Here is a 13193-nt window from a genome sequence, read left to right on the forward strand (position 1 = left end):
CAGTGGAGAGACTTTGACAAACAGTGATCATAATAGGTTTCACTGGGGAAATTTTGAGAAAGGGTGATCATAATATTAGTTCTAGGGTAGTTATGGAAAAAGAAGAGAAAAATGTAAAAGTAATTAAATGGATGAGGGCTAACTTCAGTGAACTGAAAAGGGATCTGGTCCAGGTGCACTGGAATCAAACATTGAACAATGGATGATGCTGGAATAGAAGAGGAGATAGTTCAAATCCAGATTACAAACACAGGAAGGACATCCAAAGTTAGAATCTTGCGTAAAGTAGTTACAAATAAATCCAGTAAGGAATTTAGGGGAAAAAATCCTAAAATTTAAGAACAAAAACAGCCCGGGAAAAAGGCCCTTCGGCCCAACGAGCCCGCGCTACCATCTCAACACCACCAGGCCCCCTCTCCACCCATGACCCTTATCTAATGTTTTATGGCCATCCACATTGAGGGAAACTAATTTAGGGATAATTTATTACTTCCAATCAGCCTAATAGCACATCTTTGGGGTGGGGACGAAACTGGAGCATCCAGAGAAAACCCACGCAAGCACAGGGAGAATGCGCAAACTCCCACAGACACTGGCCCAAATCCACGTGTCTGCACAGCAATCAGTGATAGTCACTGAGCTGTCATCTTGCCCAGTATTTGGTCCAGTTTAAGCACACACTAACGACATGAAGCACTAGGCCAATCTCGAACATTCAAGAGCAGCCCAAGTACGACCTATTGTGTGTATGCCCCTCGTTGGACACAAGGCGGACCGACTTAAAACCTGTGCATGAACAGAGAAAAAAAATCATTATTATTGCACCATATCCACTTACCTTACCAGGGAAGATTGGGAAAGGTTTAAAAATCAACAAAGAATGACTAAGAAGTTGATAAAAAGGAAGGATAGACTATGAAGCTAAACTAGCACTAAATATAAAAAAGTACATTAAGAGTTTTTACAAATATATAAAGGCGGTTGGCTAGAGTGAATGTTGGACCCTTAGAGGATGAGAGGGGGGATTTAGTGGTGGGAGATGAGGAAATGGCTGAGGCCTTAAATAAGTTTTTTGCCTTGGTTTTCACAGAGGAGGACGCAAATAGTTTGCCGGATATTATAGATAGGAGGATGGTAGGAGTTGAGGGCCTGAATGCGATTACTGTCATTAGAGAGGTAGTGCTTGATCGACTAACAGGACTGATGGTGGACAAGTCCCCAGGACCGGATGGAATGCATCCCAGGGTTCTGAAGGAAATGGCAGAGGTGATAGTGGATGCCTTAGTGATTATTTACCAAAATTCACTGGATTCTGGGGAAGTGCTGGAAGATTGGAAAACGGCTAATGTTACACCGCTGTTTAAAAAAGGTAGACAAAAGGCAGGGAATTATAGGCCAGTTAGTTTAACGTCTGTAGTTGGTAAAATGCTTGAATCTGTCATCAAAGAAGAAATAGCGAGGACCTAGAAAGGAATGGTTTGATAGTGCAGACGCAGCACGGATTCGTTAAGGGGAAGTTGTGTTTAACGAATTTATTGGATTTCTATGAGGATGTGACTAGTGCGGTGGACAGAGAGGAACTGGTGGATGTGGTGTTTCTAGATTTTCAAAAGGCGTTTGATAAGGTGCCTTACAAAAGGTTGCTACAGAAGGTTAGGGTGCACAGAGTTGGGTGTAAGGTTTTAGCGTGGATAGAGGATTGGTTGTCTAATAGGAGGCAGAGAGTTGGTATCAATGGGTGCTATTCTGATTGGTGGTTGGTGACTAGTGGAGTGCCACAGGGATCGGTGCTGGGGCCTCAGCTATTTACCATTTATATCGATGATCTGGAGAAGGGGGCCGAGTGTAGGGTGACGAAATTTGCTGATGACACGAAAATGAGTGGAAAAGCAAATTGCGCGGAGGGTGTGGAAAGTCTGCAGAGGGATTGGGATAGGCTGAGCGAATGGGCGAGGACCTGGCAGTTAGAGTATAATGTTAGCAAGTGTGAGGTTATCCACTTTGGCAGAAATAATAGTAGGAGGGATTATTATTTAAAGGGCGAAAAGCTGCAGCATGCTACAGTGCAGAGGGACCTGGGGGTCCTTGTGCATGAGTCGCAAAAACCCAGTCTGCAGGTGCAGCAGGTGATCAAGAAGGTGAATGGTATGCTGGCTGTTATAGCGAGGGGGATAGAATATAAAAGCAGGGAGGTCTTGCTGCAACTGTACAGGGTACTGGTGAGGCTGCAGCTGGAGTACTGTGTGCAGTTTTGGTCGCCGCACTTGTGCAAGGATATTTTGGCCTTGGAGGGAATGCAGAGGAGGTTCACTAGGCTGATAATGGAGATGAGGGGGTTGGAATATGCAGAGAGACTAAATAGACTGGGTCTGTACTCATTGGAGTTTAGAAGGATGAGGGGGGGAATCTTATAGAGACGTATAAGATAATGAAAGGGATGGATAGGGTAGAGGTAGAGAGATTCTTCCCGCTTAGAAAGGATAGCAGGACTAGAGGACATAGTCTCAAGATAAGGGAGGGGGACAGTTTAGATCAGAGTTGAGGAGGAACTTCTTCACTGAAAGGGTGGTGAATCTCTGGAGTTCTCTGCCCATTGAAGTGGTGGAGGCTACCTCGCTAAATATATTTAAATCACAGGTAGATAGGTTTCTGATAGACAAGGGAATTAAGGGTTATGGGGAGAAAGCAGGAAAGTGGAACTGATCCATTTCAGATCAGCCATGATCTTATTGAATGGCAGGGCAGGCTCGAAGGGCTAGATGGCCTACTCCTGCTCCTATTTCTTATGTTCTCTAGGTGTTCCGGTTTCCTCTCACACTCCAAAGAGTTAGGTGGCTTGGCCATGCTACATTGAATCTAGTGTCAGGGGGATTGGCAGGGTTACAGGAACAGGGCCTGGGTAGGATTGTGGTTGGTGAAGACTCATTGGCCAATTGGCCTCCTTCGGTACTGTAGAGATTCTATGATTCTATATTTGACCACTGCTCACTTGTTAATTCACTTGTTAATTGTACCTCATTTATCCTGAATTTTAGAATATAAGACATTGTAAATTGTTTCACATTTCTAACCTTGTATAGTGACATTTATTTTCAAAACTCATGGAATCTTGTGGCTTTATTCACTGAGAAGGTGTTCAAAGATGCAGGTTAACATGGACTGGCCATGCTGAATTGACCCTTAGTGTCCTAAGAGGTGTAGGGTCAGGACTAGTGGAGTAAATGTGGGATTATGGGTTTAGGGTGGGCCTGAGTTAGATGCTTTGTCGGCGAGGTGGTGCAGACTTGATGGGTCAAATGGCCTCATTCTGCACTGTAAGGATTCAATAATTCTCAAACTTTGTCCACTTTAAACAATTTGTCCCTAACTGGGTCTCGCCAATGACCTGGGGGCTTGGCAGGGATTGTAACATGTTTAATACAATGTGACAGCGACTACTGCACTCCAAAAGTACTTCATTGTCTGTAATGTGAATGTCATGAGGTGATGAAAGCCATTGTAAAACAAGGTTTCTTCTCCCATCATTTATTGAAGATCATTTTAGCTGACAGTCTACAATTATTGCATAAAACTGCATTATCCAATACCCCATTTTCAATGTGGAGTCACACCCAAAGCCTTCATACTTAGAATCATACAATGGTTACAGCACAGAAAGTGGCCATTCAGCCTCTTGTCTGTGCCAGCTCTTTCCAAGAGCAATTCACCTTGTCCCCATTTTCTTGCTTTTCCTCTTTAGCCCTGCAATTTTTTTTTCAGATAATTACTTCATTTTCTTTTGAAATCTCTCGTACTTTCCCTTACCCAGAATCTTATATCAATAGAAGTATATCGGTAAACAAAATATATATTGCATAAGATCATTTTAAACTACTCCCTCCTCAGGCCTTTACAGAGAGCAGGAGTGGAAATTTGTTCACTGGCATTTGACATTCAGAAGATTTACATGCTGGTTATCATAGGGAAGTAAAATGGTTCATTTTGCCAACTTTCTCCACCTCCCACCCAAATATGTCAACTTGAACTGGGGGAACAGTTCTACAAGCAATAGCTGCTCCCTGCAATTAAGCCCAAGAGTCCAGTCCACTCTCATAAACTGAAACTTATAAGCACAGAAGGCACATAATACCTCACAGCTAACCACAAGCCTATAAAGGTGGGTCGTGAGCAGGAGAGACAGGAAGAGACCAGTGCCTCCTTGGTCCAGGGGCACTGGAACATAGGCATAGAAGCAGAATATTCAGCCCTTAGAAACAGTTCTGTTAGATCATTGCCGATCTTGTCCGACAGAAACCTGCCAATCTCAATTGGAATTTATCATTGACCCTCAGGCCCAAGAGTTGAGGGAGAGTTCCAACTCTCCTTTATGTGAAGAAGTGCTTCTGAATAGGCCTGCCTCTAACTTAAAGATTGTCCCCTTGCCCTAGATTCCCACAATAGAGGGGACAGTTTCCTTCTATCCACCCTAACAAATCACTTAAACAGCTAGCTAATTTTATACAAGCTGTCTGATAATTTCACCCATTTAGCTCCTAAATCATTTGGAGAATTTGTGCTGCAGCCTCTCAGTTGTGACCAGAACTGAATGCAGAACTCTAGATGAACCATAGGAAATTACAGCTCATGAGGTCTAACCAGAGCTCTGTACAGCTGAAACATCACTTCCGTCCCTTTATGTTCCAGTCCCTTTAACATAAAGACCAACATTCCATTAGTCCTTTAATTACGTCTTTGTATGTTCCCACCAGTTTTAAGTGAGACAAATACCACGCTTTAAGTGGAATCACCCAAATTATCACAGATTGGTAGCAGAGTCATGGAAACTTTTAGTTGCTGTGAACTCAAGCTGAGCTCCAAATAATGACTTTGCATTTAATTTTTCTTCACCACTGCATTTGCTGCTACTGAGTGGTAATACTTGGTCCCTGTACGCAGTGGGGGAAGTGGGCTCTCCTTGAGCAGGGGCAGTCCCACCACATCCTCTCTATTTTAGAGAGGTTCACTCAGGTTTCCAGTACAAGGGTGTGAAAATACTGTCGTGCTGCAGATCCTAGACTGCCCACAGCATCGTTTTGTCTGGTGAAATAATACAAACCCTCTGGCCCCAGATTAATCGTTTCAATAGCTTGTCATGGTAGGTTTGTAATACTTTTACACTGTGCCCAATCGAAATGTGGAAAAAATACTAAATGGCACAGAGACTCTGTCCGTCTAAACTGGGGTGCTGCACTACTTTGTACAGTAGGAGGCAGTACTGATAGGATAGCACTGGTAGAGCTGGCAGGAAGTTGACACAAGTTAAGAACATCACATGACATCAGTACAAATACATTAAATAATCCTGACAATAAGGATGGAAGTGGGAATAGTACAAAACTGCTTCCTGCCCACCATCTGGTGGTAGAGAAAGAGAATGGTGTCCCAAGTGACTTCACGTCAAGTCAAATACCTGTGCTTGACTGGATACAAGAAAGAATGCCGATAACTTGGAAACCACCTTTCTGTTTCTCCATGAAAGTTCCCCTTCTTAGGGAGAATCTGATCACAAGCAGTGATGTCTCCATTAAATTTACAAGTGTGTAGAGATGCCCCTCAGCCCCGTGCTGCAGAGTGATGAGTCCTCCTTGGTTGTTGATGTTTGGTGGTGAATGTGAGGAGTCCTCTATCTCTCCACAGCACACTTGCACAGTCTCTGCAGCATAAATCAGGTCAGATGAGGTAATTGTGTAATAAAGTGACAAAACCAGCTGGCCACCTCTGACATTCTGTCACACGAACCATTCGGTGTGTCGGAACCCTGCAGCTGAAAGATCAGAAGGACAAAGTTTCAACCAAGGAAAGCCTCGATCACATCTTATTAATATGTGGGGAGGAATGCCTCGAGTTAACCTCCTTCCACATGCTTACACAAATTTACAGATAATCACTTCTGTGCAGTTTATAAGCCAGTGAGTTTCAGAGATTGAGACCTCAGGCAGGTTGAGAAGTTCTTTACTCAGTGGAAATGATTATTTTCTTTATTTATTCTTTTAGACAGCTTCGTGATTTGAATACCTCTATGAAATCTCCCCTTAAACCTCTCTGCTCTACGGAGAACAATCAGAACTTCTGTCTCCACATAACTGGTCTGCCATCCCTGATACTATTCTGGTAAAGATCCTTTGCATCCTCTGAAACGTTGTGACATTCCTGCCAAAGTGGGGGGCTCAAAATTGAATACAATACTCCAGGTTCAGAAGCGTGCTCACAGGAACAAACAGCCTCCGCTCCTACTCCTATTTCTTACGTTCTCAGGTCTGACACCTAACCAGTGTTATAAAAGGAACATCCAGAGATGATCAGCTTTGAGTTTTGCTGTTTGTGTTCTATTATTCCCTATTGATAAAGCCAAGAATCTAATATGGTTTTTCAGCATTCTTCACAATTTGCTTTGGCTCTTCAAAGATTTACACTCATATAGCCTCAGCTGTCCTTATTGTTGCATCCCCTTTACAATTGTACCATTTAGTTTATCAGATCATTAACGTAGATTGAAAAGAACAGTTGTCCACATAACAATCCTGGGAGACAGTGGCACAGTGGTATTGATGCTAGACTAGCAATTCAATGTATAGTTCTGGGAGCCTGGGTTCAAATCCCACCCATAGCAGATAGTGAAACTTGAATTCAATACAAAGAACAACACAGCACAGGAAACAGGTCCTTCAGCCCTACAAGCCCGTGCTGCCATTTTAACATTCACTGAGTGCCTCATTCCAATCCCTCTTCTACCTATGACCTTTGTCTACGCCTCTTGGACTCCACAATAAAGGTGTGCAAATTTAGAGAATTATAACCAGATTGAGGGATACCTAATTTAGGGACAATTTGTTAACACCAATCAGCCTAAGAGCACGTTTTTGGAGTGTGGGAGGAAACCGGAGCACCCGGAGAAAACCCACACAAGCACGGGGAGAATGTGCAAACTCCCACCGACACCGGTCCCAAGCTGGAATTAAAATCTAATGATGACCACGAAACAATTGTTGATTATTGTAACAATCCATCTAATTCATAGGGAAAGAAATCTGCTGTATTTACACCACAGGGACTGCAACAGTTCAAGAAGGCACCTCATCGCCACCCTCTCAAAGGCAACTAGGGATGGGCAATAAATGTTGACCTAGCCAATGACACTCACTTCTTGTAAATTAACTAAAAATATCTATTTTATGCATCTCGTCTATTTGTTTTTTTTTATCTAAACCAATATCACTAGCATCTCCCTTACTGTTACATTGGTAACATCCTCCTCTCTCTTTTGAGATGGATTACACTGGACTGGGGCCAGTATCCTGATGAATTGAATAAATAGGGCAGTAAGACAGAACTTTAAATGAAGGATTTCAGAAATGGGAAATTCAAAAGCAGCAATGGAAATGTCAAGACTCTATAAACAACTCCCACTAATCTTAAATAATTTTCTATTTCTTGTTATATTATTAATATTATGGAAGTAATTTCATCCTCAATCATGAAGGCTTCTCCTCCCCACAGACCTGATATATTAGGAGTCATAGAGAATATAGCACTGAAACTGGCCCTTCAGCCCAACCGGTCCACGCCAACCAGAGTGCCCTCCCAGCTAGTCCCAATTGCCCACATTTGGCCCATATCCCTCTAATACTTTCCCATCCATGTACTTATCCAAATGCTTTTTAAATGTTGCTATCTCATACCCTCTTAAATGTACTCTTACACATTTTATCATCATATAGTTTCCAATCCTTGCTGCTTTGCATCCAGGTCTCCATAATGGCTACCTTGTCATTGCCGCTAAGATGAATGTGCACCTACAATCCATTCAACAGATTGTTTATACTTGTTGTGTTTGAATAAAGAATATTTATTTGGGTCATGCACCTTAACCTGTTCTTCTGCTTTAATGTTTTACTCACATATTCCCTATTTTTCTTCTCCTGGCGTAATTCATTCCTATCTTTCAGTTTTCCCTTAATCCACAATTTCAGACAATCAAACCAATCACTTTGATATTTTTTTCCAAGCTATTGCCCAAGCTACCTTTCCACTTGAGCTCAGCCCCACTACTTACTGTCCTTTCTGCTAGGACCCAGGTCCCAGCTTGCTTCAGGTGAATGCCACTCCAGTGAAACATATGAATGCCTCTTTCCCACACCATACCTTCAACTATGCATTCACCTCTCTTACTGCTTATCCAGAATCCAATCTGCACATGGGTTGGGTGATAATCCAGTGGTCATAATCATTGACCACCTGTCCTGTAATGATTTAGCTCCTAGTTCCTGTCTTTCCAAACAGGATCTGTTTTTTACTCTTGCCTGTATTATCCCACACAATACTCCCTTCACAATATTCTTTCAAGTCAGTTTGATGTTCTTGCTCTGTCATCAAAAAGTTAAAAAACCATTGTGGATTCTCATTCCTGCCTTCTGCTGCTCTACTTATCCCTCACAATTACCACATTACCCTTCCATGGATGCCACGATCCACATTCTGGCTATCCTTCTGAGAGTTCTTAATCATTATTTATTATTGTCACATGTATTTAAATACAGTGAAAAGTATTGTTCCTTGTGTGCTCTACAAACAAAGCATGCCATTCATAGAGAACAAAATGAGGGTCATGGGTGGAGGGGGGGGGGCGGGGACTGGTAATGTTAAGATGGCGGTGCGGGCTCGTTGGGCCGAAGGGCCTGTTTCCCGGGCTGTTTCTGTTCTTTGTTCTTTGAAATGAGACAGCGCAGAATGTAGTGTTACAGTCATAGCTAGGGTGTAGAGAAAGATCAATTTAATGCAAGGTAAGTCCATTCAAAAGTCTAACGGCAGCAGGGAGGAAGCTGTTCTTGAGTTGGTTGGTACGTGACCTCAGGCTTTTGTATCGTTTTCCCAACGGAAGAAGGTGGAAGAGAGAATGTCCGGGGTCCGTGGGGTCCTTAAATATGCTGGCTACTTTTCTGAGGCAGTGAGAGGTGTAGACAGAGTCAGTGGATGGGAGGCTACAAGTACTAAGAAGTTACTCTATTGAATTAGTTTCTATGGTTTCTCATCCTTCCCATACTCTGGGCGCAACTTTACCATCAAGTTGCAGCCATCTTCGGGCGCGAAAACTTGGTAAAGTCGGGTATGAGGCGAGTAACACAATCCACGAAGGCCTCTGCACCCGTTCCCCCTTTACAAAGAACAAAACAGCCCAGGAAACAGGCCCTTCGGCCCAACAAGTCCACGCCGCCATTTTAGTATTGAGTCCCCTCTCCACCCATGACCCTTGTCTATGCTTATGGCATTCCACATTGAGGGAAGACTAATTTAGGGACAATTTGTTACACCAATCAGCCTAATAGCACATCTTTGGGGTGTGGGAGGAAACTGGAGCACCCAGACCTTTATAGCGAGGGGGATAGAATATAAAAGCAGGGAGGTCTTGCTGCAACTGTACAGGGCACTGGTGAGGCTGCAGCTGGAGTACTGTGCGCAGTTTTGGTCGCCGCACTTGCGCAAGGATATATTGGCCTTGGAGGGAATGCAGAGGAGGTTCACTAGGCTGATACTGGAGATGAGGGGGTTAGACTATGAAGAGAGACTAAATAGACTGGGTCTGTACTCGTTGGAGTTTAGAAGGATGAGGGGGGATCTTATAGAGACGTATAAGATAACGAACGGGATGGATAGGGTAGTAGAGAGATTCTTCCCGCTCAGAAAGGATAGCAGGACTAGAGGACACAGCCTCAAGATAAGGGGGAAGCAGTTCAGATCGGAGTTGAGGAGGAACTTCTTCACTCAAAGGGTGGTGAATCTCTGGAACTCTCTGCCCGTTGAAGTGGTGGAGGCTACCTCGCTAAATATATTTAAGTCACGGGTAGATAGGTTTCTGATAGACAAGGGAATTAAGGGCTATGGGGAGAAAGCGGGAAAGTGGAACTGATCCACTTCAGATCAGCCATGATCTTACTGAATGGCGGGGCAGGCTCGAAGGGCTAGATGGCCTACTCCTGCTCCTATTTCTTATGTTCTTATGTTCTTAAAACCCACGCAAGCACGGGGAGAATGCGCAAACTCATGTAGACCCTGGCCCAAATCCATGTATCTGCACAGCAAACAGTGATAGTCACTGAGCTGTCGTGTTGCCCAGCATCTGGTCCAGTTTAAGCACACACTAACGACGTGAAGTACTAGGCTATTCTCGAAACAACCAAGAGCGGCCCTCGTACGACCCATCGCGTGTATGCCCCTTGTTGGACAACAAGGCGGACCGAAGCACCTGTGGATTAAAAGAGAAAAACATCAGTATCATCCACATCCTTATACACACATTCAAGGGAATCCCCAAGTGAAACAAGTGAGCCAGAAAATATGTTGGAAGGTCCATAGGAATCAATTGATTCCCAGGGACGTCCCAAGGCTCCTGAACCTTATTTAAAAGGGTCTCCTATATCCCTCCATCTCCATCCCGCTCATGTGCCTGTCTAAGTAACTCTTAAACAACTCCAGCGTGCCTGCCTCCACCACCTTGCTTGGCAGAGCATTCCATACCCCCACTACCCTCTGTGTGAAAAACCTCCCTCTAACATCCGAATTATACCTCGCCCCTCTCACCCTAAGCCCGTGGCCCCTCGTAATGTGCGTTTACAACCTAGGAAAAAGCTTACCACTGTTTACTCTATCTATACCCTTCATAATCTTATATACCTCTATTAGATCCCCCCTCAGTCGCCGTCTTTCAAGGGAAAACAGCCCCAATTTGCTCAATCTTTCCTCATAACTCAGTCCTTCCATACCAGGCAGCATCCTGGTAAATCTCCTCTGCACTCTCTCCAGGGTCTCCATGTCTTTCTGGTAGTAAGGTGACCAGAACTGGACGCAGTACTCCAAATGTGACCTAACCAACGTTCTATACAACCACAACATTAGACTCCAGCTCTTGGGAGATCTCATTGAAGATAGTAAAGATAGTTTACCTCAGATTAAAAAGGAAACATATCTGAGCGGCAGAGAGATCAACCTTAGATATTCTCATTGTAATAAAGTTGGACACACAAAGTTGGCAGAATTGCAAGAAAGATGTAGAGATAAAGCAGTTGTATCAGAAAGCATACACAGAAGGAGAATCTGAGAGTATACCAACTTGTTATTACATTAAAAAGGATGTCTCAATAAGGAAGTGGAGACTTCTATGTATTCAGGCAGATGAAAAACGTGCAGAAATTCATCAAGTTAAAACTGGACCAGCAGATGGGCACCACAACAGCTCACTGTTTGCTGTGCAGATACATGGATTTGGGCCAGTGTCTGTGGGAGTTTGCGCATTCTCCCTGTGGTTGCGTGGGTTTCCTCCGGGTGCTTCGGTTTCCTCCCACACCCCAAAGATGTGCTCTTAGGCTGATTGGTGTAACAAATTGTGCCTAAATTATTCTCCCCTTAATCTGGTTTCCAGTGGGGGGTGCCATAAGCATAGACATGGGTCAAGGGTGGAGGAGGAAAAGCACATTGTTAAGATGGCGGCGCGGGCTCGTTGGTCCAAAGGGCCTGTTTCCTGTGCTGTGCTGTTCTTTGTTCTTATACTCTAAACCAAGGGCTAAAATGGCCACGATCTGGACTGTGCCCAAAATGGGTGTAAAGACAATTTAAATTGAATTAATGGGTTGGACGTCCAACTTTACCAGTGCTTCCCCCTTTACCACCACATTCACCAATGCGAAATCGGCACAAATTAGACCTGCTCAATAAAAATCCAATTCGGGCACTCTATCAGTGAGAGTTAGTGAGGAGCGAGCTCTCTGCTACTTATGGCAGTCCTGTTGTTGTGGCCATTTTCTGTCTCGGGTCTGTGGGGGCTCTGTGAGTGTGTCGGGGGGGGGAGCTGGGGGCTGTTGCTCAGCAGGGTCTCTGCTGTCTGACTTGCAGCAGGGTCATGGCACTGACCTCGAGTCTTGCAGTGCTGCTGGATCATAATGCTGAAGGATGTGTACAAAGCCCTTGCAACTTGCATTGCTGCAGCCTCTCAACTTTGCAAGGAGCTGTGATTGTGGGCGGCATGTGGCTGGGGGAATTGGGGGGCTGTGACTGAGGGGAGCATGTGGCTGGGGGAATTGGGGGGCTGTGACTGAGGGGAGCATGTGGCTGGGGGAATTGGGGGGCTGTGACTGAGGGGAGCATGTGGCTGGGGGAATTGGGGGGCTGTGACTGAGGGGAGCATGTGGCTGGGGGAATTGGGAGGTATGGACAGTGACTGTTGATGTGCTAGGGGCAAGCAGCGTTCCATAACCTCTGCATGTGCTCCTTGCCATCTCTCCTCCTCCCTCACCCCCTGCCTTCAGAGTGACGAGATGGCTTTTTCTACGCAACCAATCGATCTAGCTGCTCTTTTGGTTGCTGCTGGAACCAAGGAGGAGCAGGAGGAAGAACTGCGGGCACAGGAGGCCCGGGCCTTACCACTTCCAGGAATAAAGAGAGAACCACCAGAGGCAAGAGGTGGCCGCCGTCCACCAGGGGTTAGGGGAAGCATAGAAGAAGGAGGGAGCAGAGATCCCGGCAGTTCCGTGCACGACTGTCCTTCGAGGAGATATCGGACACCATGTGCCACCAACATCTCCGACTCCGAAAGGAGACAGTGCAATCTGTTGCAGGGCCTGGCACCTACAGGCCAGTTCATCAACTTCAACCTGGACCAGACACAGCAGGAGGCCCAGGCTGCAGGGTTCACAGCCATTGCAGAATGCCCAACATACAGGAGGCCAGCGACTGCACACACGTCGCCCTCAGGGACCCCCTACAGAATCCACAGAGATTTGTAAATAGGAAGGGGTTCCTCTCCCTGATGTTCAGCTAGTGTGTGGCCATAATATGAACATCATGCATGTCTGCACCAGACATCCAGGCAACATGCACGACAGCTTCATTGTTGGGAGCTCGGATATCCTGGAGGTATTTAAGGAGGAGCCCAGCCTGTGAGGTTGGCTCCTGGGTGACATGGGTTACCCACCTCAGACATGGTTGATGACATCTGTATGGAGGCCTGTGTCTGAGATGGAGACCCGCTATAATGAGGCCCACGTAGCCACCCATGCGATACTGGAGAGGGGAATTGGGCTCCCCAAGATGCGATTCTGGTGCCTGGACGGATCTGGTGGGGTCCTTCAATAAAACCCAGTGATCTGTTCCTATATAGTGGTCGT

At 45.2% G+C, this 13193-nt stretch overlaps 1 protein-coding gene across 2 annotated transcripts in view; it reads right to left on the reverse strand.

Annotated features, from left to right (window-relative positions):
- Positions 1 to 3509: 3509 nt before the first annotated feature.
- The window catches only part of LOC145356425 (uncharacterized), a 73832-nt gene continuing 64148 nt past the window's right edge, over positions 3510 to 13193 (reverse strand). For both annotated transcript variants that reach the window (XM_080209142.1, XM_080209143.1), the window contains exon 16: positions 3510 to 5803. In XM_080209142.1, coding sequence (XP_080065268.1) covers positions 5769 to 5803 — 35 coding nt within the window. In that variant the 3' untranslated portion in view covers positions 3510 to 5768. The remainder of the gene's footprint in view (positions 5804 to 13193) is intronic.

The sequence above is a fragment of the Carcharhinus amblyrhynchos genome, chromosome 21, assembly GCF_965287045.1.
Source record: "Carcharhinus amblyrhynchos chromosome 21, sCarAmb.v2.hapA, whole genome shotgun sequence".
Lineage (NCBI taxonomy): Eukaryota > Metazoa > Chordata > Chondrichthyes > Carcharhiniformes > Carcharhinidae > Carcharhinus > Carcharhinus amblyrhynchos.